Below are 26,306 nucleotides of genomic sequence, written 5' to 3' on the forward strand. Positions count from 1 at the left end.
GTAGCAAAGGCAAACCCACGCATGGATCTGCATTCAACAGACTTCATGAATCTTGTCTTGGACAAAAAATTGTGTAGTGTTGGCAAAAGTCTGTCAAACATATGTCACTTATTTGAGGGCAATGGTGATTTTGTTTTGATTCATACTGTGATATTTTTTGTTTCTAAGAATTGAGAGATTTAAAAAATTTTCTTCATATTTTTGAATCATAGAATGGTTTGGGTTGATAGGGACCTTAATATCATCTAGCTGCAAATCTAATTCCAACCCCTTTGCCATGGACAGGGACACTTTTCATTAAACCTCGGTGTTTTAAGGCCCCAACCTGGCCTATAAATAACAAGTATAGAATTCCTTTCCAGATTACACAGTTTTGAGGACAAATGAGGAAAGGGGAACATATATTTAACTGCAGGTGTGATAAAGTCCCCCTGTGTGTTAGTTTTGTGTGAATGTTGCCTACAGGGACTGTTAGTTAGGGCTCAGGTTTTGGCTTTTCTATTTTTCACATTCTGTGCTGCTCTAGTGTGTGGGTCTGAGCTTCACATGAGGGGATGGTGAGCTCTGTGCACAGAGCAGGGACACAAAACAATTCCTGCTCCTGCTGGGCACCAAGGACAAATGATCCAAATCTCAGCCCAGGAGCACAAACCCCGTGGGCTGCAGAGAGAAAAACAAGCAGGATGGGAGTGCAGGGGCTGAGCTGGAATTGGACACTGAACTGCAATGTGCACATGGAGCAGAGCTGATCCCAGGGAGAGACCCCGGGAGCGCTCGTGCATTTTGGGACCATTTGGGTTCATCTTGGGTTCATTTTGTGCCATTTTGGTTCATCTTGGCTGCAGCCCTGGCTGGACTCTGGTGCTGCCCAAGGTGCATCCATGGAGGAGATCCTTTTAATAAATCCCTGCTTTATTCTTTAGCTCCATCTAACCTCTGTTCTAGGCCTGCCTTCACAAGGCATCATTAGGATCAAGAAATAGTTACCAGGGAACAGCATGCCTGAAGGAGATGAAATTTACACACTCAGAAGCTTTCTCTGAGTGAGTCCCATAGGGATGTGTAGGTTCTGGGGGCCAACATCCCTCTGCAGGAATTGAGAAACCCCAAACACCAAGAGCTGGGTGAATTGCTGCACAGGAAGCAACAAACACGACTGTGAGCAGCACACTGCAGGGGCTGCCTGCAGGAAGGCAAGAGTGAGTTCCATGAGTAAGTGACACTGTTGTGTGAGCTGCTGTTACCAGCCACACACAACTGATCTGCTGTTAAAAACTACAGCTTGATGCTGCTACTAAGAACAGCTTAATGAATAAAGGCATTCTAATAAGCAGTAGCTGTGATCTGCTTCTCACATCAATACTCTGTGAAGGGAAGGGAGAGCAGGACACAATGATGTGCAAAACACAAGCAAGGCAGGAACACAGGGCCATGAAAATTAATGCCTAATTTATTGATGGTTGGCTCCACTAGCATTGATCCTGGTTTTCAATGAGATCTGACTGTGGTCCTGGTAAGTATAGCTATTTATGAAACTAAAGCAGATTGCATTGAACATTTTGCTGAAGTTTGTCCTAAGAAGGAGGTAGCCTTTATGATGATTCAATGCTGCATGTCTCCCTCTGTTTATCACTCACTCTCCTCTCTCACCAGGGCATGTTAGAGAAGGCAGGCCCCTCAAAGTGCCTTTCCACCCAAGGCAGACCACCTGGAATTAAAACTGAATTAGTCTGTGTAATTGTACCTTTCCTTCAGTAAGGTTGAAATTGCTCTGCTGAGCCTCAGCTGTCCACAGTTTTAAGAAATGATGACCTTGACGCTGTTAGGAGACCACTGAAATTAATTTACTTCACCAGCTTTTACAGTTCTTTGAGCAAAACAATTCCTAGTCATTCTGGCAAGGACTTACTCGAAATTGTGGTTCCAGAAGTGGAAGACATTTAAAAAAAAAAAAAATCTAATAGAACAAAACTAGACAGGATTTTCTATTTACTCTTAAACCTATCTATATTAGAAAAGGGCTACACTGAGATTAATGCATTAACTTTTCATTTCTGGATCTGGTTTTGACTGAGAATTGTTTGGCTCCAGCTGCTTTGATGTATCGCTCATGAACTGGATGACTATTGTTAGTAGAGTAAAGAGGCAGCCACAAAAAAATCACTCCTAAATGAATCAGTGGAGTGCTACCACCAGTAAAAAGGTTTATCTCTTGGAAAAGGATAAAACATTTACATGCTTTTTTCGAATTTGTAAGGGAGCACAGTTCTTGCAGAAGGTGGCTAGAGGTCAGGCTTTACATTTCAGAGCTTTAATAAGAATCTGAAGAAGGTTTATATTGGGTCCACTTTTTCATTTATTTTTTGCTACAAGATGCTATCCCTGCTTCTGCTAAACCCAGAAAACAAATCCAAACTGAAATCTTGATTAAAGCAGCCCAACCAAGTTGTATCTTATTGGAGTGGTCCTTGACAGCAGGGGAAGCAGGCTTATCCCTCTGAGCATGTCACACAGCACAGGGGTGGTTTCACCCCACAGCCAGGAGAAATTACCCAAATCAGGTGTGACAATTGTTTCTGCCAAGGATCCCCAGCAACTCTGGGGCTCAGGAACAATTTTCAGGCCTTGGGTGAGGCTCCCTGCCTTGTAGTCTGCTCAGGGTGGTACATTACAAGTCCACATAGCCATCAATACATGTTAAAACTGCTAAATAACCATCCCTGCAGGTGTCCAAGGACTGGATGTGGCACCCAGTGCTCTGGGCTGTGTGACAAGGTGAGGATTGCTCACAGGCTGGACCTGATGATCTCAGAGCTCTATTCCATTCTTCATTGGTTCTGTGAAAGCTGTGACCAACTGGAGATTAACCCACACAGGAAAAAATTATGAAGTGTTAATGGGTTAATACCACATAGCCTTATTGGGACACATTCCTGTCCCAATGCAAGTGGCCATCATCACTCAGCTGAGCCAAGTGTTACACTGCTGAGGCCACACCTTGATGCTGTGTCCAGTTCTGGCCCCCAAATTTAGGAAGGACGTTGAGACAAGCATGTCCAGAGGAGGACAGTGAAGCTGGAGAGGGGCTTGGAACACAAGCCCTGAGAGGAACAACTGAGGGAGCTGGGGGTGCTCAGCCTGGAGAAAAGGAGACTCAGAGGTGACCTTATCACCCTCTACAATCCCTGAAAGGAGGTTGCAGTCATGTGGGGGTAGATCTCTTTCTCTAGGCAGCAGTGACAGAATCAGAAGACACAGCCTCAAGCTGCACCAAGGGAAGTTTAGGTTGGATGTTAGGAAAAAGGCTTTTACAGAAAGGGTGATAAAGTTCTGGAATGGTCTGTCTGGGGAGGTGGTGAAGTTACCATCCCGGGATGGGTATAAAAAAAGCCTGGATGTGGCACTGGGTGCCATGGTTTAGTTGAGGTGTTGAGGCGTGGGTTGGACTGGATGATCTTGAAGGTCTCTTCCAACCCAGTGATTGTGTGATTCTGTGATTTTTTTTTAAGCTAGATAAAGAGGATGAAAGCAGCTAGACAAACTCAGGCTGGCCAAGCGCATCTTGCAGTGGGGACAAAATGCGCGCAGTCGGGAGCGGCTGGAGGGGATGGAGGGCTGTGGAGATCCCACCTGTGAGCTCGCAGCCAAGCAGCTCCATCCTGAGGGTGCAGTGCCTCCTGCAGACCTGGGGGTACAGCCGGATGTACTGGGCCTTGATGGGCGGCGTGAAGGAGTTGGCGTACGGCGTGTTGTTGTCCACGTTCCCACGGAACACCTACAGGGAGGCAACAACAACAAAAAAAAAAAGTGTCAGGAGGATCCCTGGAGTCACAGTGAATTCCTGTGTCTCAAAAGCACCTGAATTGCTCTGTCTGTGAGAGGTTTTCCCCAAACTGTAGCTGGTTTAGCGCTGCCATGCCTGACACAAGTTTTCCCAGCAGAATGTCCTGCTGTGCCGTACTGTGATGGGTTTGCCACCTGGGCCAAACCAAGGTGTCTGTCTTGTCACTCCCAGAAACTGAAGCTCCTAATGCAACAAAATTATGCCTTCTTCTCTTGATTAATGTATAAAATAGTCACAGCTTAATTAAGCCTGCAATTATTTGCTCTGATTGATGTTTATTTTTCCCCCGCTGGTTCAAAAACCTGATCCAGCCCCCACTGAAATGCACTGTAACCCTCCCATTGGTCACAGAGGGGATGAGTTAAACCCATCATCATTTTTCTATTCACCCCTCACTCTAGCCAGTCATCCCTCTGCTGTGTTTCTCCCCTTCATTATGCTCCTCTTCACACAACATCTTAATTTCATAATGGAGAAACTACATCTAATGCTGCACAGTGCCTGAGTTCCATGCAAACTTACACAGTAAAGGTTTTTTTTCCTGCTCTGTGTGCACAGCTCCATCAAAAATAAGTGGTAACTATAAACTGTAAACACACACACCCCGCTGGATGATACTGTTTGTGCAGCACAGAGATTAGCATTGATGAATGTGATCTGTGTTTCCAAGGGTTAAAGCTAATCTGCCAATGCAATAAAATGAAATTGAAAACAGAGCAATGAGTAATTACTGGTAAACTAATTAATATGAAAATCAGTTAAGTGTAATAAACAGGATTATTCTAGCTTGGGGAAATAGTATTTATGCAACCATCAATTAAAGTATAAGAAATTCTTAGCAGGGAGAAAATGCAAATTTGTCGATTTTTTTTTCTCCCACAGAAAAATAATAACAGTGAAACCTATATCATACTGCCAGGCAATTAGACTTAAATACCAGAGACATCTCATACTTCTGAAGGCAGCTAAACCATGAGATGCATTCAGTAACAGATGACTTTATCTTACCATGTCTTCCTTTGTGCCTTTTACTTTGTACATTGTCCATGACTTCCCATCATTACTGTAGGCAATTTTGTAAGATTTTACATATTCTGGACTTCCAATCCTCTTGGCACCTTGGGTTATAACTCCAGTGACTCTCATCTTCTTCTGGAGGTTTATCTGAAATAACAGCACACTGCTAATCTGATGGACACAATCCTTGATTCCTTTCATTCCCTTTTTTTTTTTTTTCCCAAATGAGAGGAAAAGAACATAGCTGTAGCATTTAAATGACTATTTTCTATTTGCATTAATTCTTTTATCTTTCATGAATTTCATGTGCAAATGTACAAAACGGATGAAAAAACTGAACCAAAAGCTTGGACTATGCTTATTTCCTGTATGTATGCAAATATATTATGGATATACAGAATATTACTGGGATATTGCTTAATTTTGGCATATAGGGTTACTCCTATATATTTCCTGCCTGAAAGGGAAATGAAATAGGGTGACCACTTACCAAAAGCTATATCTTCTGTTCTGTTAGAAGCCAATTTGCAACACCATACAAAAGGTCCTAAGTTAGCATCAAGTAAAACTTCCATGTGAAACTAAAACTACATGGAAGTTCTGACAACAAAGAAATTAGACTTTTCCTTGACACTCACTGAAAATTCATATACCTAGTGATCAAGGCTAAGATGCTAATCCTAAAGCAGTCAATACCAAAATATCAATCAGTGGATGTGAACACTCCTTGTGTGCTTGTCTGAGCTAAACACAACTCCTTGAAGTGCAAAATGAAGGTTTGTTCAGAGTGAACAAATTCAACATTACTCCAGCAGCCTTAATTCTTCCTCCTTTACTCACCTGTGGCATGGGAACCTTGGCAACTCAGGGTGTGATATTCAAACCCAACAGTGTCAGACAGTCTGTGGCAGCTGCACTCCCTCCCTTTCAGCTGAAACCTGTGACTTTTGCACCAAATGAAGCTCAGCAAAGAGCTGCCACACCGTGAGTGGTGTGGAGGTGCAGGCAGATGTGCAGTGCAAAGAGATGAGTGGAAATACTGGAGAGCAAACAACTGGGACAGGGTAAATAATGCATTACACTACATTAGCACTTGTCTCCTCAGAATGAGTTTTATCTTTGCTCCCCAGTGGCTGGAGCTGACCCAGTGCAGTCCTCACTGTTTGGAGCATCAGTCCCAGCACAGGTATGGGAGGACTCAGAGGCAGATCTGCTGTCCAAATACCTTAATTGCTTTATTGTTTACATTGTGCCCTGAAGACTTTCTCCTCCTGGGTAATAAAATCTAACCTCTGTGAAGGGATGTAAGATGATCAGGCTTTGGTGTTTTAAAATCTCTCTGTGCATACAGGAGGAAACCTCTGGTTTCTTTGTCCAAACTGTAGAATTTTATGGTTTCTTCTGGGATTTTTTTTTAAATGAGTCTAGCTATTTCTCTGCTATTTTTTTTATAGTTGCCTCTGGTGTAGTTTTACCAAATTCACCTTATAAGAAATTATTACACACCCACATACGTTTGGATTAACAATGTGTGTTTTTGAGGTTTAGACCCACTGAGAGAGGAGAAGTCTCCTACAAAACCACCAGATTTTTTGCAGGATCTTCCCCACATATACCAAGAAAGCTCAGGAATATTTGAAACTCCAGTGGGGAGAATGGACTCACAACAGGAATTCAGACAGGTATAAATTAGAAGACATTCATTAAGTATTTCAGCCTTGGAAAACTTCTTTTCCCCAGTTTCTGGTCCCCCAGAGGGGAAAACAAAATAAAATAAATATGTTATATTTGTAAAAGGACAGCTCCAGAGACTACTATTAGTCCCATAACTACATTAAAAATGTAGCTAACATGGAATAATATCCAGTTAAAGATTTATGTAAGTCTCTTATGAGTAGTTAATTCTCTATGTGGAATTTTAGAATATTAATTAACAGGCAAGTAAACCAATTTTCCATGTATTTACAAAATTGCTAATAGTGAAGTGAATACTATCTGCAAAACTAAATTAGAAAGCACAGGGAAACAGAAACCAGAGTGATTATTTGCTGTCTGGTAGCATCTTCATATTTCAATGCATGGGAAAAGGAATGTATAAAGCAACACCAAACAAATTTTTTTTGATCCAGTGATGCAAATAACTAATATTTTTTTCAGCTTAATTACCAATTTTTCTATTTCCAGGTAATAATCTTTGGGGTTTTGGATGAGAATTTATGGAGATTTTATTTCCCTGTTTACTCTCAAAGAATAAATTCTAATGAAACCATGGCATTAACCACGGGATGTCCTATTCCCATTTGCAGAATCTTTCCTTTTAGAGGAATTCTTGATCAGTGCCCATCCTTTGAGTCACAAACTGAGCTTTATTTTTAAGCAGTATTGAACTTGATGCAACATAAGAAATAAACCCAGGCTGCCTTGTTTTCCAAGCTCTACACATCCTGTCAACGTTTGCAGAAAAATCCCAGTGAAGTGGGAAAAAAGAAATGCTTTCAAATGCATGGCTTGCTTATATAGAAATCCCTACTGGGCTAATGCCATGCTTTTCAGTGAATATGGATGCATCAGGAATTAATTTTCCCTTTGTATCCTTAGGTTCTTTAATGTGTTTTAAATTTTTCAAATTCGACCTCAGCAAAAATTGAAAATGCTGCAACTTTAGCAATGGCTGTAACAAAGCATGGGCCAAAATGTTTCTTATTTAATATACTTCAGTAGGAAGCTCTGAAGAAATGGGAACTACATTCTTCAGCAATAAAAACTTTTTCAAATGTGTTTTTCTGTGGCAATTGTAAGGGAAAAAAAAGCTCAGGAAGGTCTGATTTGTGGATTAAGATCCAGGACAGAAAACTATACATTGTAATTACATGTGTGATGTTTTAAAACAAAGAGGTGAAAGTTACCAGGATAGAAACAAAAGAATAGCATATATTTTTAAAAAAGGTAATGGATTCACTTCTTAAGGATCCCTTATCATTATCTAGATGAACTGGAAAAAAAGCAATGATGAGAGAAGATCAATAGTGCTTTGAGAGATTTATTTAAGTAATTTAAGTAATAAGGCATGGTAAAGGCCTTGCAAGAAGAAGATTCAGGCACAGACATTTGAGGAATCTATTTACAGAGGGAAAGAGAAGAGAAGAGAAGAGAAGAGAAGAGAAGAGAAGAGAAAAAGAAAAGAAAAGAGAAAAGAAAAGAAAAGAAGGAAAGAAAGAAAGAGAAAGAAAGAATTAAAGAAATAGTTTTGCCATTTAACATTTACCATTTAAATTTCTTTGAAGAGCAATGGATTCAGACATCACACTTGATCTCTGCTCAAGGGCCTGCATTCAGCACCACCTCAGAGGACTCTCCTGCATCCAGTCCCTTCCAAAGGATTTGACTCACCCAGGATATGCCAGGGATTTGGCTGCAGTCCGAGCGCACCCTGTGCCCTAAAACCTTATGCCATGAAGAACTTTAGAAACTTGGATAAGGTTCTGCTTGACACCTGCAGGCTGTGGAATCTGCTCTGATGGCCTTTGCATGTCAGAGAGGAGGATTTCTGGGGCTGGAATGAGTGATGAACACGGAGTTGCTCACATAAAACTGTGTGTAAATTGAAGCCAGTAGTCAGACACCAATGTATTTAAATCTGACTCTACAAGAACTGGATTATGCCACACACAGGGTGGATGGTACAAAGCCTCTGTGCTGGTGTGGAGGAAAGCACAAGGAGAGCACAGGTATGGAGTCAGCTCAGTTTATGTGAGTTCAGGGACTGTGGCAAGAAACACCACTTCAGATCCTGAGCTGGGTAAAAAACTGCACGTTGAATTCATCCACGTAGCCAAAACAAATCAAATAAAATCACTTGAGGCAGATACCCTCTAGAGCAGTGTATGACCGAGAGCAGGGGAATAAAATCAACTCCTTTAGTGTAAGAAGTCCCTGAAATTCCTTCTAATCTTGTTTGTTTGAAAACAAACCAAAATCCTACCAACTCCGTGATTACACAGAGCACTCTGATGGTCACAGCAGGTTACAGAGTCGTGGCCTTTCTCCACAGGAGGGGAAAAAGGGACCAGGGTGCTGTGCTCACTACTCTCAGCACTGGTCCTCTAGGAGTGATTATCTATTAAACAATTTTCACTAATGCTTTGGACTCCAGTGATTCACTCAAGTCTGTTTGGGGATGCTAAATTGTTGTCTACACCGAGGAAGATATACCCAATCTAGATTTTACTGGAACCTGGAAAAAAAAAAAATCCATATTGCAAAGGAAATAAACGAGGAAGACTTTTTCTCTAAGAGAAAGTGGTAATATGAACAAGGTAATTTTAAGAGTTCCTGTTGATTGTAGAGTGCACCATTTTCAGAGGCAATTCAGAACCAGTCCTGCAAATCTGCATGGTGTGCGTGCAGCTCCACTGGTAGCTGTGAGTTAATGTAGGAGCTTGTTTTTCCTAAACAAGTCCAAAGGGCTGCACAAAACAAAGGCCATCAGTAACTTCTCAGCATGGTTTACAAACCACAGAACCACAGGAAAAAAGAAGATTAAATTCAGAATCATAATGTGTGAATGTAACAGAACAGCAGGGACTGGGGCAGCTCCAGTGGAAGGTGTTCATCTTCCTCTTACAATTTATGATCAAATGCTAGCATATTCACTTGCAGAAGCTATAAAATGGGCAAAAAGATAAAAAAACCCACCCAACTGCATCGGCCTTATCTACATTATTGCAGGCAGGAGAGGAGAAGAGGGATGAGAAGACAGAGTGACTTCAGAAAGAGCCCTATGTGATGCTCCTGGACAGAATCCATAACCATATTCCCCTCATTTGTTATCTCACTGTTAGCAATAACACCAGTAACATTTCCTGCAGAACAGCCTTGCCTGAAGTGTTCCTCAAGAGCAAGCTTTCCAGAAATGCTCAAATTAAAGCCTATATGAAACCTTGAGTCATTGAGTCCTTAAATGTAGTTTTAGATTCATAAACAGAAATGCATTTTATGGAGAACAAAGGTGTTTACTTGTTTCAGTTATGAGATGGAATAGTGTTGTCATAAATAATTCTTCATCTTTTCTAGCACAAAGTAAATATGTCTTTACTGCTATTCACCATTACTCACATAAAAACAGGGTTGAATAAGAGATCAAGGTTATACTGGCATTAAAAGATTTATTACAGCAACCCTTCCCTGCTGATCTCATCAGGTTTTGACAGATTGAAATTTAATTTTTTTTGTCTCTTCTCTTTTTTTTTTTTCCCCAAAGTCGTAATTCTGACAAAGCTAGATAGAAAGCACCCAGACAAACATCTTCTGATGAAAAATAGGGATACTTGCCAATAGAAATGTTTTTTAATAAACTCAGGAAATTAACAACCTGACACAATCCCCTCAATACTGGGAAAGTCAGCGAGTCTGAAAGCTCCTTCCTGTGCTTCCTTTTCAGCGTCCAAGACTGTTTCCTCCAGTCTGAGCAGGACAAACTGCTGTTTCACCCTGGTGCCACAGCAGCTGCAGAGCTGGGCTGGTGATGAGGAGCAGGAAGGGCACAGCAGGTCAGTCACTATTAACTTCCCCTTGCAAAGCCTCGCTGGCACCTGCACACAAGGTGCTCATCTGTCTTGCCTGTCTGTGGCTTTTTGATACTCTCCTAATCAGCACTGTCAGCAGAGCTCCCCTGGATTTAGTTCAGGGCATTAATGCAGTCAGCACAGTGGCAGTGATGTGTGTTTTAAGCAGCACACAGCGAGGATATGCAGTGATTTATCCACAGCAGCACTGCTGCTGACATGCTGGAAGGGGGTCTGCCCCACAGAGAAAAACATGTTTTATTGAAAAATATTGACATGATAGTGTAAATTGTTGTCTTGTAATAGGCTAGGAGAACAAATGTTTGTTACTGATTGCTTCAAAAATTATAATTCCCAGTGTGGTTGTGGGATTGCACCTTGAGGACAGACAAATTAAAGGTTCAACAACTCAGGTTGTTTCTGATCCCATCCCATTTTGTTTCACTTATGTGGATGCAGGTCCAGCAAAGCACCCTCATACCTTTTCTATTACATCCTCTGCAAACTCATCCTCCTGCTGTTTCCAGTTTATCACACCTCAGGGTAAAAACAAACGCCTCTCAGGACTTCCCTCTACCCACCTGCATCTCAGCCTCAGCCAACCCTCTAAAAACAACTCATCACCTTTGCCATCCTCAGTGAGACTTATTCATGTACCTGCTTAAAATTAGAATCAGAGATGCAAATTGGACCACTAATTTAATTTGCCTCTCTGTAAAAAGATCAAAATATAGGTTAGATCCTACTTGTATGGAAAACATAAATACAAGGATTGTTTGGCCCATGTAATGCTAATGTGGAGGAACATATGTTATGAGAATTATCAAAAAGCACCTACTTCATTTGGCTTTTGTTGAGAACTTTCAATTTATGCCTCAGAGAGTTTACATAATTAGACAGACTAAAAAACTTGCTTAGTCTGTTCCTTCTTATTATTAAGTCATTATTTTAGTCCCAAAGGTAGTTGTTATGAATGCCATTAACAGGGTTATGTGAATTATTCAAACACTGGCAGATTTAGACTGCCATCTCAAGAAGGGGCCAATAATCAATCTCACATTGTTCAGAAGTTTTTAGCATTGAAAAATATCATCTTAGTTGCAAAGTATTGATCAAATGAGTATTAACTCTCTGAAATTGAATGTTACCTAAGAAACACCAAGGTCATTTATTTCTATTATTAGTTTCTTCATATGCTTTGAACCTATGAAAACTCTTCCTGCCTTGGGAATATTAATGGATCTCAGAAAGAACTTCCCCATAATGTCTAGAAGACATCCTGAAGAATCAGCCTAAGAATATAAATAAAAATGCCAGTGAAAATATCTGCATGTATTTCCCCTTGTAAAAGAGCTTTGATCAACAGCTCATAGATCTAGAAGATGTGATGTCAGACTCAGGTCAAAAACACATGCATTTCTTTTCATCCTACATGAAAACAGTATTCCTTAGGGAAAAGAAGGGAATTCAAAAGGTGCAATATTAAAATCACCATGGAAATACACCCAGGGAAATTTCTGGTTGTGAAATAACTTCAGATACTGAGAGGTATTTTCTCTCACACACTTTGCATTTGTTTTTATGACACTTTGGCAGATGCATTCTGGTAAAAACTCTGAAGAAAATTATGATCTTCTCTCAAACCCCAAGAAGGACAGCTGGGAAAAATCCCCACTCTGGCTTCAGTGGGCTTTCTCTAGGTCCTATGTATGTTCCCAGACCAAGAAGCCATGCAATTATAGAGTTTCAAGGTTTGAAAAGACATCCAATGCACTGATGAAAGGAGTGTTAACCATCTGAAATCTGAGAATTCTCAGGAGATCACACTCCCCTGACCCTGTGAGATCCCATTGCACATTCCCAGAATAAACTTATCTAGTGATAACAGTGCTATCAAATGGTGCACAACCTGTATTAAAATATGTATCTTTATCCCCTTTCTTCATGGTCAAGGTAATCGTGTTGAATCTTTGGGGATAACCTGTTATTGGCTGGTTGTGTGGGGAGAGAGGCCGAGGTTTGGGATGGACACAAGGGGAGTGAAGGGCTAGTGAAGCACACAGGGGGCAGATGGCTGTGTGACTGATGAAAAGACTGCACTACTCAAATGATTTCACAGCCCACAGATGATGTTACAGAACACAGAAAGTTGACTGAAATTATTAATATTGCCTGAACCCTAAGGAATTGGCTATTTGTGGCATCCTGACAATCATACTCATTAAATATTTTCTTATTATCTTTCGAAATTAGGACTCAAAAGTAAAAAAAAAAAAAAAAGTTCATATGTTAAAAGTTACCCTTTGGTGAGATTTTTCATATTTAGATGTACCTTTTTCCTCAAGATATTTTTCCTTCTACAGAAATTTGCAGGAAAAAGATTAGGTTAAAAAAAGGTTAAACATTGCTTGGTTTTGTGGTAGACAATATTTGAAAAGTCTTATTGAGACAGTCAAGGCTTGAACAATGTCTTTTTATCTTAACCAGTCATGGAAGAAAAAGGGTCTAAGAGTGTAAGAGTAAAATATGCTCCCATTTTTCAGTTCACAGAATTAGTGCATGGCTTAAATTGGAAAGTCTTTGAGATGACAAACACATGCCACCTTCTCCAGGGGAGGTCAAGGAGAGTGAGTTGACTTCAGCCCTTGTTGTCTGTGGCAGTTCTCATGGTGCTGGTGACTTTCTGTGCCTTCAACAGCCTGGACTGCTGTGGGGCCGTGGAAACTGAGGTGAGATAAACTTGGACTGAGAAATGGGTGAGCAGCAGAGGGTTGCAATCAGTGTCAAGGGTCTGGTTGGAGATGTGCCAACGCTGGTGTCCCCCAAGGTTCAATACTGGGGCAAAGAATTGATTAACTTGTTCCTCAGTGATTGCATGAGGGCTCCTCAGCAGTTTACTGACCACACATGGCTGGGAAGAGAGGTCAAAACCCCTGAGGGGCTGTGAAGCCCTTCCAAGGGACTTTGATAGGTTGCAGAATTAGGCAGGGAAGAAAGGTCTGTAGCTTAATAAGGGAAATACAGGTCCTGCAGCTGGGCAGGAATAACTCCAGGCAGCAGCACAGGCTGGAGGGGACCTGCTGGGGTGGCTCTGTGAGGATGGACCTGGCGTTTCTGGTGGGCAATGAGCTGTCCCTGACCAGCAGAGTGTCCTGGGGGCAAGGAAGGTCCATGGGGTTTGGGGGGCACATTGGAAAGAGCATTGCCAGCAGGTCAGGAAGGGGATCCTGCCCTTCTGCCCAGCCCTGTGAGGGCACATCTAGAGGGCAGTGTCCATCTCCTGCTCAGGACAGGAGCACAGGGAGCTCCTGGAACATGTCCAAGGAAGGAGGGGAACGAAGGTGATTCAGGGCCTGCGGCATCTCAGGAAGGGCTGAGGGAGCTGGGGCTGCTCACCCTGGAGAGGAGCCGAATCTGAGGGGGGTTTCAGCCCTGGCTGGCCCTGGGTGTCCCCAACTGTCCCTGGGTTCCCTGTCTGTCCCTGGGGTCCCTGTCTGTCCCTGTGTCCCTGTCTGCCTGTCCCTGTCTGTCCCGTGTCCCTCTGTGTGTCCCTGTGTCTGTCCCCATGTCTGTCCCCGTCTGTCCCTGTGTCTGTCCCTGTGTCCCCCTGTCTCTCCCTGTGTCTGTCCCTGTGTCCCCCTGTCTGTCCCTGTGTCCCTGTCTGCCTGTCCCTGTCTGTCCCTGTGTGTCCCCCTGTGTGTCCCAATGTTTCCCTGTCTGTTCCTGTCTGTCCTTGGGTGTCTCCATGTGTCCTTGTCTGTTCCTGTGTCTGTCCCTGTGCCCCTGTCTGTCCCTGTGTCCCTGTCTGACTGTCCCTGTCTGTCCCGTGTCCCCCTGTCTGTCCATGTGTGTCCCTGTGTCTGTCCCCATCTGACTCAGAACTGTTTTGTGCACCCAGAACCTCAGCCCAAAGTCGTTTGAACGTGTCTGTGCCTAGGATAAAAGCAGGATATGTGATACAAAACAGATACCAAGACATGGGGCACCAGGGAGTCTGTGGATGATTACACTAAGAAATAGGCTCTGAGCTCCCTTGTTTTCTTCTCTGAGTACATAAATTACATTTTTGGCCTGTAAGCTAAATGTTTAGATGCTGAGGGAGGTCTGCAGACAGCAGACACTGGTATTGAGTTCACTGAAGTCAGTGAATTTATGGCAGACTTTGGCTAGCAGACAACCTCTTCTAATTCCTGCAGATCAAAGGTCCTGTGTGGCATTGTTTTAATTCAACTGCACTTTCCTTATTAGTTTCTGTTGTCCCTGTGTGTCCCAGTGTCTGTCCCCATGTCCCCCTGTCTGTCCCCGTGTCCCCCAGTCTGTCCCTGTGTCTGTCCCGTGTCCCCTGTCCGTCCCTGTTGCAGAGGTCAGGGCAGGCCCAGCCCTGCCCCGGGCCCAGCGATGGCCCCGGAGCCCCGGGCAGGGCCTGGGCCCAGCACTCCCCTCACGGGAGGCAGAGCCGCTGCCCCGGGCAGTGCCAGCCCGGGCAGAGCCCAGAGGGGCTCTGGGGCCTCCCTGGCCGGGGATATTCCAGAATTACCTGGGCACAATCCTGTGTGCTCGGAGTGGCCCTGCTGGAGCAGGGAGGTGGCACCAGCTGAGCACTGCGGTCTCTGCCAAGCTGGCCCATCCTGGGGTTGTGTATATATGCCTGCATATCACACCAAAAAAATCTTAATATCCTGACATGTAGTCTTTATCTGAAACTTTGCTCCCTGAACCTTAGTTTTATTGAAATAACTTGAAACAACACTTTTCTAGAAGTCAAGTCTAGCAGGATGGAGACTGTGGGTGAGGATCATTTACTTTGCCAGTTTTTAAGCGAGTGTTTAGGGGGTAAAAATTACTCCTTTGACAATCACACATCAGCATGACATCATCTAACAGATTTGGATGCTGTCCTCCCACAGGGTGACTATGATACCCACACAACATTCTGTTATGGACCACCACAGAGGTGCTGGGGCTTATTTCTGGTGAAATAAACCACATGGACAAAAGCAACCTTGGTTGCTTTTGGTGTCACCACTTTCTAAGACTTGATTGCTTTTAATATCAGAGTGGCAAATGGGAAAAAAAAAAAAAAAAAAAAATCTAGTTGGAATGCAGAGTGTTGCAGATGATAAAGTGTTTAAAGGTCCCATTCCTTCAGCCATTCAGCCACATTAGGTGGGGTAATTAAGGAAAGCTGGCATGGGGGCTGACAGACCATGTTATGGATGCCGTTCATAACAGCATCAAGCCTCAGTTGCCATGAGGACGCTGACTCAGAACTGCTTTGTGTACCCAGAACCTCAGCCCAAAGTTGTCTGAACGTGTCTGTGTCTGGGATGAAAGCAGGATATGTGATACAAAACGGATACCAAGACATGGGGCACCAGGGAGTCTGTGGATGATTACACTAAGAAATAGGCTCTGAGCTCCCTTGTTTTCTTCTCTGAGTACATAAATTACATTTTTGGCCTGTAAGCTAAATGTTTAGATGCTGAGGGAGGTCTGCAGACAGCAGACACTGGTATTGAGTTCACTGAAGTCAGTGAATTTATGGCAGACTTTGGCTAGCAGACAACCTCTTCTAATTCCTGCAGATCAAAGGTCCTGTGTGGCATTGTTTTAATTCAACTGCACTTTCCTTATTAGTTTCTGTTCTCCACAGCCAAGGGCTTTCAGGTACTTACTGCCTCTCACCAATATTCTCCAAGGAAATCCTTTTATGATTTTAAGCCAAATTTTGAAATATTGACAATAAAAAGAAGAACTTTAACAACCTTTTAGCATTTAACTTAGCAGCTTAAATCTTCCTATGTGGTGCATGTTACCTTGCAGGATGACTCTGAGACTGTGCTTCATAAAGTTCACCTGACACTGAGATGAGAGCTACATTAAGTGATAAAAAACATTTAAGCTGCAGTGACAGGTATTTTTGGAAGCCCGTACACCAGTGCTCATGAATGAGGAAATGAACTTTGACAAAATGAATGGTTTCACAGATGGCAGTTTGCTTGGAGCTCTCACCAACAGATGTTTGAGTGAATGTTCTGCAAGGCCTCTGTGTATTTTGGGTTTTATCATTTCATTAGCAAATAGCTATCACCTGGTGTGTACTTGCTCTTTGGAAGCTCTTGATGAAGAAGCTGTTAAATTTTTTTTCCCTTGCCTTTTTTTTTTTCTTTTTGCTTTCTTTTCTTTTTTTTTTTTTTTTTTTTTTTTTTTTTTTTTTTTTTTTTTTTTTTTTTTGAGGAAAAAAACCTACACAATACTTTGTGGTTTTCTGCTTGGGAATAAGAATGATGGAACTTAAGGTTTTTTATACAAATAATTTTTGTGTGTCATAGTTGTTATGATTAGGCTTGTGAGATTCATAGTCACAGAGTTAATTATGTCATGGAACTGAAAGTCCCAAAAAGGTGAGGTTGAGAGCCAGAGGTGGGATTGAAATCAAAAGTGGTGTGGAGACACTTGTGTAAAAAACAAATTAAGCCTCAATCAAAATATAAATTCTACCTAACAGCAATAATATTGCAATATATTTAAACCTTTTTTTTAAGCATTCTCTGTGCTTTTAAAGGAAAAAAGACTAAATAAATTAAATAAGACAGAGATCAGGGAAATTTTTTGCCCTGACTCTGCTGGGCTAGGTCCCTTTCCATCACAGGCCATCTTTTTTATTAAAAATCTCTGCAGCAAAAGTGTTTACTCATAGTTTCAAGAAATATAATGAAGAAATTTTCTTAAAGCTGGGCATAGTTATTAAGGAAGCTAAATTAAAAAGGTAAAAAGTAATATTTACAACAGACATGCTGATATTGTAAATAAACTGAAGGTATTTTACTTTGGACTGGAGTACTAATATATTTAAATTGCCAATCAGAGATTGGACACATTTTCCATCAAACTGTTGTATTTCTCATTATTGTGTTTCATCTGAATTTTAACACATAATGTCAAAAAAAAAAGTTTGGGGAATACATTAGAAAAATTATAGAATTATAGTTCTCTTGCCATGGAGTCTAAGACTTGTAGCTTTTCCATTTTGAAGTTACAACTTGACTTTCAAAATTGATTTCAAACAGAAAAAACTTTGAAATATAGATGGAAAGGGATGGAGTCTTCGAAGAAGAAGAAACCCCAGATTAAATATTTGGGATCATCTTGTATGCAATAAAAACTAGAGGAAAAGAGCTGCATAATCAACCTAAACCAACTTTACTTCCCACTTTTGATTCTGCAACCAAAGTGAGCAGTCTACCTGTTTTGTAGATTAATCCTTCAAACCTCCAACTACTCACAATAACAAAATAAATATTTGAATATTTTATTTTAAAAATTTGTAAGCATACCAGCATCTCTGGAGAGATAACAAAATATGGTGTTTATTATTCAATTTAGTACTTTACATTTATACACAACAGTCTCCAGCAAGAGGTCAGGTGTTCAAACACATGTCCCACGTAGTGGCATGCTGCTCAGTAATTAGTGCATTTTCTCAAAATTCTCCAGGTGTAAGCTATGCTGGAATCTGCTCTTGGTGCCCGTGGGTTTTACACTTTGTAAAAACAATTTCCACGTCCAAAAGTCCACAAAATATTTAAAAGTTGTGAATAGGGGAAAATTAATTAGGAAATATGAGGGTGGTTAAAACTGGGAGACCAACCTGGGAGTGGTGAAACTGGAAGAGGAGAAGAAGTGTAAGGGCACAGGCATGGATTCCTGGGCTGGAATTCACTGGAGAGGAGTAACATTCACAAACTCCTGCTGGCAGTTTTGTTTTTTTTTTTTTTTTTTTTTTTTTAAATTAGATTTTAGATTTGTAGAGGTTTTTTTGTTAGGTTGATTTTGGACATGGTAGAGGGGTTATAGACACAATAATCCTGCCCATGGCCATACCTATTCTGATTCATACTGCCCTAAAAAGCATAAGTAACATAGGAATAGAAAAATACAGGTGCAAGGAATGAGCAGTAATTAAGTGAAATCAGAATAAAACAAACGAACATTTTTTAAAACTGTAAATGCGAAAGGACAGAAGGGAAAAGAAAAACCACTGTTAAAAAAAAAAAGGAGTTTTTATAAAAAGACTCATTACTGGAACAGTCACTGTGAGCATTTTGGTTATACTTCAGGACCAATTAATGAAGAATATATGTATGTGATTTTTTTTTTTGTAATTGTATTTCCAAACCATAAAAGTTAATATCACTAATAAAGTGCTAAGCAGTACACAGGTGTTATTTTATCACTGGCAACCTGTGAGGAGAAACAGAGGTCAGGAGGACTTTAAAAGGCAGATATGACTTACTCAGGCTATAATTTGCTTCCAAAAACGTGGTCAGTGACCCTTTAAATCACAAGCCAATTACAAGCATTGTAGTGCCATTACTAATTACATGCTGAGAGTGTAAATTTAAAATGGCAATTTCAATTTTCAGTTCATTGGGAGAATGCAGGAAAATGAAATTGCATACTAATTAGTTCATGTGTATCAGACACCTGAAAGATTACAGAAAAAAAAAAAAACTTCTGCACTCATTATAAGTGAGTTATAAGCAGAACACTCAAACCTTTTATTTGCCAGGCTGCATATAAATAAAGAAATTAAGTGACAAAGAAAATTGATAATGATGGAACAAGGCAAAAATAGCTACAGGCCTGTACATAATCATACTTTGAGGGATTTTGCCCATTATACACAGCTTCCTTTAGAATTTATCTAGCATTAGAAACTACAAGAGGGGAACAGGAGATTGCTTTAGGTTCAACCACGCTAAATATTAATTTGCATGTCCTAAAAATGGATTTTCTGGCTTTGTAACTTTCCACTTAATCTCTGCCAAACACTCACACCGTTTTTCAGTGCCTTCTTTTGGACCAGGTCCTTCATCATTCAGAGCAGCATGGAAAAGGTTCCATGTGCAGGCTGCTCCCAGTAGGGTCTGGGAAGAAGCTGGTGACACTACAGAGTAAAAACCCAAGTAGAAGGTTTGACATCTTTTCTCCCATGAGCCTGAAATTTAGCCCAAATCTGACTTTTTGCATCCCTCCAGCCACATTTATGGAGCACCTCCCTGGGCATTACAGAACCTGTGCAGAAATAAGACGTGGGATTTCTGCTTCTCCTCTCATCAGACTGTTCCCCCATATGGGGCTGTGCTTGTTTCTTGAAGCTTATTTCATGGTTGAAGAACAGGACAGTGCTCTGATGTAAAGAACTACTGTGCATAAAGTGTGAGTCTGGGGATGTCTCCACCTTGCCAGATCTAAAAAGATCTGTACATTCTGCAGTACACCTTCCTTCCACCTATCATTTCCCTAAAATAGTTTCAGATTTTCTGGTTCCAGATGTTTTAAGGAAAAAAAAAAGAAAGGAAAGAAAGAAATCCTCTCAAGGCCTCTGCTCTGAAATTACAAAGAATCTTTTTAATTTTGCTCTGACCTCAAAAACAGAGGATTAAAAATAGCACTTGGCAAGTTTTGTGAAAACTATGGACTAAAGTTTATTTTGCAAGAAAAATGAGAAGGAAAATAAGAGAATGCTTAAAACACATTAATTGTATGATGTAAGTGTCTCAAAAGTCCTTAAACCCCATGGTTGTCAAATTTATAGAATAATCTGTAAGGGACTGGAATAACCTCCAAAACTCCAAAAAAAAGAACAAATTCTTAAGACCTGTTGCCATGGGCTGAAATTTTAGACACATTTTCTCCACTGGCCCAAGGATGTTCCTTGCATGTAAGAGCAGAGGGAAGACTTCTCAGGGAGCAAAGTCCAAGGGAGCCTGGCAGCTGCCCCCATGGTGCCAAGCACAAATGTGGAAGCATCAGACCATTAAATATCCCCATCCAGTTCTTCTCCTCAAAAAGACATGTCTGGGGGGCCAGTGCTAAATGGTTTTGAAATCTTTCTCCAGCTCATTTAATATAGCCTCCACTCTAACACAGCCCAAAAGCTGTCTTTTTCATTATGCAAAATTACATTAGCTTTCTACTCCCATGGAAATAATTCTGCTCAGGTCCCCCTGGCATGATCCTTTCCAGTTCTTTTCAATGTATAAATTTTACAGACTTCCTAACCCCTCTGATCTTTATGGAGGAAAACTGACTTACGACATGGTCAAGGGCCTTTGTGTTTTCACTCTGCAATAAATAACAAGCAGTAACACCAGTTTTCGTTTTTCAGAGGTGACAAAATCCAGCACTCCCACTTCACCAGTTTCAGAAAACTTCATCAAACAGTGCTTTGTGACTGTTTTCTGTACAAGAAAAATGAGCAGGTAATTGTGTATGCTTCCCTCCCCAGATATGTAGGAGCCTCTCAATAAAATTAAAGATGGTAGTCAGGGCAAAAACATTGATTGTCAACAGATATTAATTCCATGAACACCAAAGCAGCCTCAAGAAGAGTGTGTCTGACACAGATGAGGGCATTATGGACAGTTCAACTTAATACTCACAGATAAAATGCTCAAATACCATGTTTTGCTAAATCCTGCAGTGGGTTCACTGGAAGGGAAGCATCCTCCTCACACATTGACCATGAGGACCAGTGCAGAAAGTTTTCACATATATAACTCACTAACCTTTATTAACCAACAGCTGAAATTGCCAAAGCTGTGGCCAATTAATATATTAGAAAACACCATCCAAGCAAACAGCTACAGCAACCACTAGATAATTATCTTCATTAAAACACTGCTACAGGACTTCATACTCACTGCTTTTACTGAAGTAATTTTTTGGCCACAGAGAAATCCAGTACACAGTGAGGGCACTGCCATTTGAATCACTCTAGCCCCATGGTTGTTAACAGCTGTTTCAACCTTAATTACAACTGTTGTTGTTACTTCCAGTAGTACTTAACCTGTGTGCCCAGAGCAGCTCAGCAAAGAGGACCAGCTCTTCCAGCATGCTCTGGCACTGCCAAAACCACACTTCAAGCACCTTTAGCACGTGTTAGGATATCTTCTCCAGAGATAAAGAGATAAAGCTGTGGTATGCTTCTAAGGAGCTGACCACCAAATACAACATATGTGGAAAGCAGCTTTTTTGAAAGGAGCCTGCATAAATCTGCTTCCACTGTTTAGAAGCCACAATGGAACATATGCCCAGGGTTTTTTTTAATTAAAGAAAAAAAAAAAGGGGGGAGCTTGTGCATTTGTAAAGTCAAGATTATCACTGTTTTGCAACTAAATATTCCCTTTTAGCCTTGGCTATGTCTCTGACAGTGAATAAGAATCTAGCTGTTCGTTAACCACTTGTCTTCATCAGTTTCTTAAGTGACACTGGCAATTGAATCAAGGGTATTTTTTTTCCTCCTCAGCTCCATCTGTTACCTGAATCCACGGCCATCTGTCATTTTCTGCAGCAGTCCAGGCGTTCACAAGACCCTTCTTATTAAGCCGTGCATAGTAGGGGTACCACTTCTGGAGTCCAAAGAGAGCTCGGTGAGTGGAGGATGCAGTGATTTGTTGGTTTGACACAATCCCTCCTTCTATCCCTAGTGGGCCAGAGCACCCTGCAAATGGAAAAAAAAAAAAAAAAAAAAAAAAAAAAAAAAAAAGAAAAGAATTTGACTGAAATGATCAACTGTTCTGAGCCCCAAGTTGCTGTAATTGCAGTAACATACAAATGTTCCAGAATATCATGCCAAATCCTTCTTAGAAGAAATTCAAGGTACTTGACTATATCACCTGTAAAAAGAAAATAAAAAAAAAAAAAAAAAAAAAAACAAAACAAAAGTATTGCTTGCATACTGTCATTATACAAATAATGAAATTGATTAAACTTTCAATTTCTTTTAGCTTGTTCTAGCTGAAGACTCATGAGTTTGGATTTTATGGACGCAATGAAGAAAAGAATCCTCAAATGCAAATATTGAAATGATTGTTACAAGTAAATCTAAAATCCTGTAATTACTACAAAGTTCTATATTTCTCTCTTCCCTCAAAATTCAGCATTTAACCAAAGTGCTACAAATTGTTATTTCAGTTGTCATTAGAAATATGAAAATAGACATAAGTTATCATTCAGTTACATTAAAAATATTTAAAGGTTTATCCATTTAATCAGCAAGCCTCAAAGCATGTATTTAACTGAAGTGCTCCAGTGTTCATAATTTTATGTATGGCATTCATCATTAATTTATTCACCAGAAATACTTGTAGACCTAATCTTTTTTTAAAATCAAGATATTTCTGCATACATTGTTTTTTTGAAGCCACTCCATCTGGGCACAGGGACAAAAGCATTCAGCTATTGTGAGCAATCCACAAATGTAAATTTGTGGATTGAGAAAATTATGAAAATTCATTATATACAAACAATTGGCAGTTTATCTACTATTCAACACCCGACTGAGTATCTGAGATTTTTCTTTCCTCCGTTCTGATGCAGAATCTGGACAGAAGGCAATCACAGGAATTAATCTGGCGGCCAGTGTTACTCTGTGGCCCAAAAGACCTTCTGCTTTGCAGGTCAGCTGCACTTTGGCAATTTTGAGCACCACAGGGCAGATGTTTATTTACATTTCAGGTTTCCTCAGAAACCTAGCAGAGTTTCAGCTCAAGCAGCACCTCAAAAAATGAACTCTGAAACTGTACTGTTACGAAATCCATACACCACGTGGGCAGAAAGTCACAAATAATTTAATTCCTCATTAATTTAAAGGTGCAGAGAAGAAAAAGTGACCAGTGCAATTTGCTCCTCTCAGCCAGGAGATGGTGCAGGGAAGTGCAGTCCCCAGGTGTGGGGTGATGATGGAGACAAAGATTAACTTTGGAGACAAAGATAAACTTTGGAGACAAAGATAAACTGAAGTGTTAAGTTGTTTATAGTGATGGACAAGCACATGCCTGTGCTCTGAAAAGGTAAAACAAAGCTCCCATGCAGGTGGGCTTCTTAAAAACCTTAAAAACTTCCAGAAGATGCTCACATGAAATCCTGGCCCCACTCAAATTAGTGCCCGACTTGCACCACGCCGTGATTTCACACAGGTTTTTACCAGCCTATCGGTTTCTGGCCCCATGTTGAGCCCCACTGTGGGCTCCCCTGGTGGGGAAAGCCCTCCTAGAGCAGTGCTGTGCCAGGAAAGAGAGATGCACTGGACTTTTTTGGTCTTTTTGTCATTTATTGTTATCTTATCAAAACTTCAGCACGCCATCTGCACCAGACTTTGCGCGCAGGAAAAGCACCCCAAAATGGCCCCAGATGTACAATTTCAAGGTCTTTTAAAGTTGTTTCATCCAAGTAGCTCTCAAAACACACTTTATCTCCACTTATCTACCAATAACTCATTCCTTGTCTGTCCACACATCCTAAAACTGTGGCTTTCCTTGACCAATCACCCTATGCAACTAGCACTGCAGAAAATGGAGTAGATGAAGAAGAAGCTTGGGAAAACACCCTACATCCTTCATCTTGCCTCCATACTAAAAACTCCCAAAACCTATGTCTTTCACCCTGTGATAAACGACACTATTCTCTATTATTTATTTCACACTCTTGTAGACTCTAGCATATCTTGAAGTCTTGAAAGGTTCCTCCGTGGGTGAGGGTGGAAGTCAGTGCTTCTTTGGGGGTCAGGACACCTCAGAGCAGGCAGAGAAACATTCCCTGTGCCCTGGGTTCCCACACCAGCCCACAAAGCTCAGCTAGAACCTAAACTCCTCATGCTGCTTCTCTTTATCAGCCAAAAATAAAAGCTTTGCCTTCAGCACTCGAGTAATAACTGCACAAAACACGACAAAACGCGGCTCTCTCCTGCTGCTGTGCCAGGCGTGAGGCAGCACCAGAAGAAAACAAACTCTTTGTCACCAGCATGGGCAGGGACAATGCAGAACACACTCAGAAAACCCACAGAGGCTGGGAAGGTGTCATTCCTCATTGTGTTTTCATCAAGCATTACTTGAGGATTGAAAGGCCTATTCGAATCTTAGCTGTTTCTGAAGTATTTTCATCGAAGCAGAATGGAATCTTTTGGTGTGCAAACTGCTGCGTCTGCTTGGAAGACAGAGGTAAATGACTCTCCTAAGAAATGTGCAGGTTTTCAAAAGTTTCTTGTAGCTAATTATTTAAAAAAAAAAATAAAAAAATCTGTGCTGTTTCGTAATGGAAAAGAAAGTTCACACAGATGTGTCTATGTGCATGTGTAACTCACCAACACCCCTGTACCTACAGGACCCATGAATGGAATAAATTAACCATCTTTAACAGATGCAATCATAGACTGATAATTGTTTAAAAATAGAATGTGAGAAAAAAGAAGAGAAGTTTTCTGAGGGGACTTTAAAGTGGAGGCATGCTGGAGCCATGTTAATATTTGCCATGTCTGTTAATGCATCTCGTGTCTGAAATGCATTAAATTTTATTTGAAATATGTGTGAAATCCTTACAAGACAAAGTTGAATTTTCCTTTCTAACTTGAAGGCAATTTCCTTTCTAAGTTTAATTACCGAGCAGAGCACTTAACTCTATTTTTTCAGCTATGACCATTCATGCTCAGCAGTGTTTATCTTCCTTAGCTTTAGGAGGATTATTCCTGAAATCCAAAGACAATTTCTACCTTCAGGGAACAGGTATTTTATTGTACAAGCTCTTATTTTATTTGCAGTTCCAGTCACGGTTTTGTCACGTTTCTCTGTTTTTCTATCTGAGCTAAAGAAAAAGCACCAGTCCTAAAATTTAAAATTGCCACATTATAGGTACTTTCCACTTTGGTGTTCAGTTCATAAGATGTGTTGAAAGCATGATACTAGATAAAAGTTTCTAAGCAGTATTATAATTAGATTTCTTAAAATATCAGAACATTCTCCTATTTTTTTTTTAATTTATTTTTTTATTTATTGAACAGCAAGGATGTCAGCAGGAGTTTCATTGGGATACTGTCAGTGAGGTCCTTCCACTGTTAATTTGCCCTTTTACTGACCTTTTAGGTATTTATTTTAATCAGACATAATTTTCTACAAGAAAACCTTTCAATTCACTTTCTTTTATCAATTAAAATCAAATATTGAACATATTTTTGGATAGTCAAATACCACAGCAAATAGACTTCCCTTAGCCATATGCTCATTAATTTCTTCCAAAAACTCCACTAGATTAGCAAGTCACTCTTCCTTCTTCTAAAATCTCTAATGGGGTGATTACTCTCTTAGTACACAAGAAATTTGTTTTTCCTAAGAGCTCTCAGCTGAATGACCCATCTCTGGTTCCATTAAATGTGGTTTATCACTAAAAGACTGATTACAGACCAGTTCCTGCACATGATATTAAATTTCAGACACAAACCCCGATTTTCTTCAAGTTATCAATTATTTCTCTATGTGTTTAAGAGCTGTGATGTATCACTGACTACTAACAATGAAAACAGGCAACAAGAGCTTTTTCAGTTATTTTTGTTTTTTTAAGTTGAGAGGCATATTTTGCAAAACAAGTGCAATATGCATTATATTTTATTGCTATGCTTCTGCTTCTATTAAATCCATGGTTCTTTTAACAGAAATCATGACAGCTTGGGAAATAATAGTATCACTACAGTGATAGATGGTGTACAATTCAGACTGGTCAATGTTAGTCATTAAATAAAAAAAGGGATATTTTTATTAGTTAAGGCAGACACATTGGGGTGTGACAACACACTTGATGCAAAGAAATAAAGAAAAATTAAACAGCAATTAAGCTGCCTGACATGATACAGATTCTCCAGGCAGATTTTGTCATCTGGAGCTGTTATTTCAGTGTCATTAAAAAGCAAAGTACTAAGGCAAGTTATATTGGTTTTAATCCTACAATGACAATTATGGGTATGCACTAAATAAAACCCATTTAATGCTCTCTTTTTCTCACCAAACACAAACCTGTGCCCATAAAATCTCACTGTCCATGGAGAT

At 40.6% G+C, this 26,306-nt stretch overlaps 1 protein-coding gene across 2 annotated transcripts in view; it reads right to left on the reverse strand.

Annotated features, from left to right (window-relative positions):
* The window catches only part of EDIL3 (EGF like repeats and discoidin domains 3), a 240,292-nt gene that overhangs the window by 53,544 nt on the left and 160,442 nt on the right, over positions 1–26,306 (reverse strand). For both annotated transcript variants that reach the window (XM_041426668.1, XM_041426666.1), the window contains 3 exons: positions 21,753–21,934; positions 4,853–5,008; positions 3,631–3,775 (listed from right to left, as the gene is read on the reverse strand). In XM_041426668.1, the coding sequence (XP_041282602.1) occupies positions 3,631–3,775; positions 4,853–5,008; positions 21,753–21,934 (483 nt within the window). The remainder of the gene's footprint in view (positions 1–3,630; positions 3,776–4,852; positions 5,009–21,752; positions 21,935–26,306) is intronic.

This window comes from Onychostruthus taczanowskii, unplaced genomic scaffold, assembly GCF_017590055.1.
Source record: "Onychostruthus taczanowskii isolate IOZ18803 unplaced genomic scaffold, ASM1759005v1 scaffold92, whole genome shotgun sequence".
NCBI lineage: Eukaryota > Metazoa > Chordata > Aves > Passeriformes > Passeridae > Onychostruthus > Onychostruthus taczanowskii.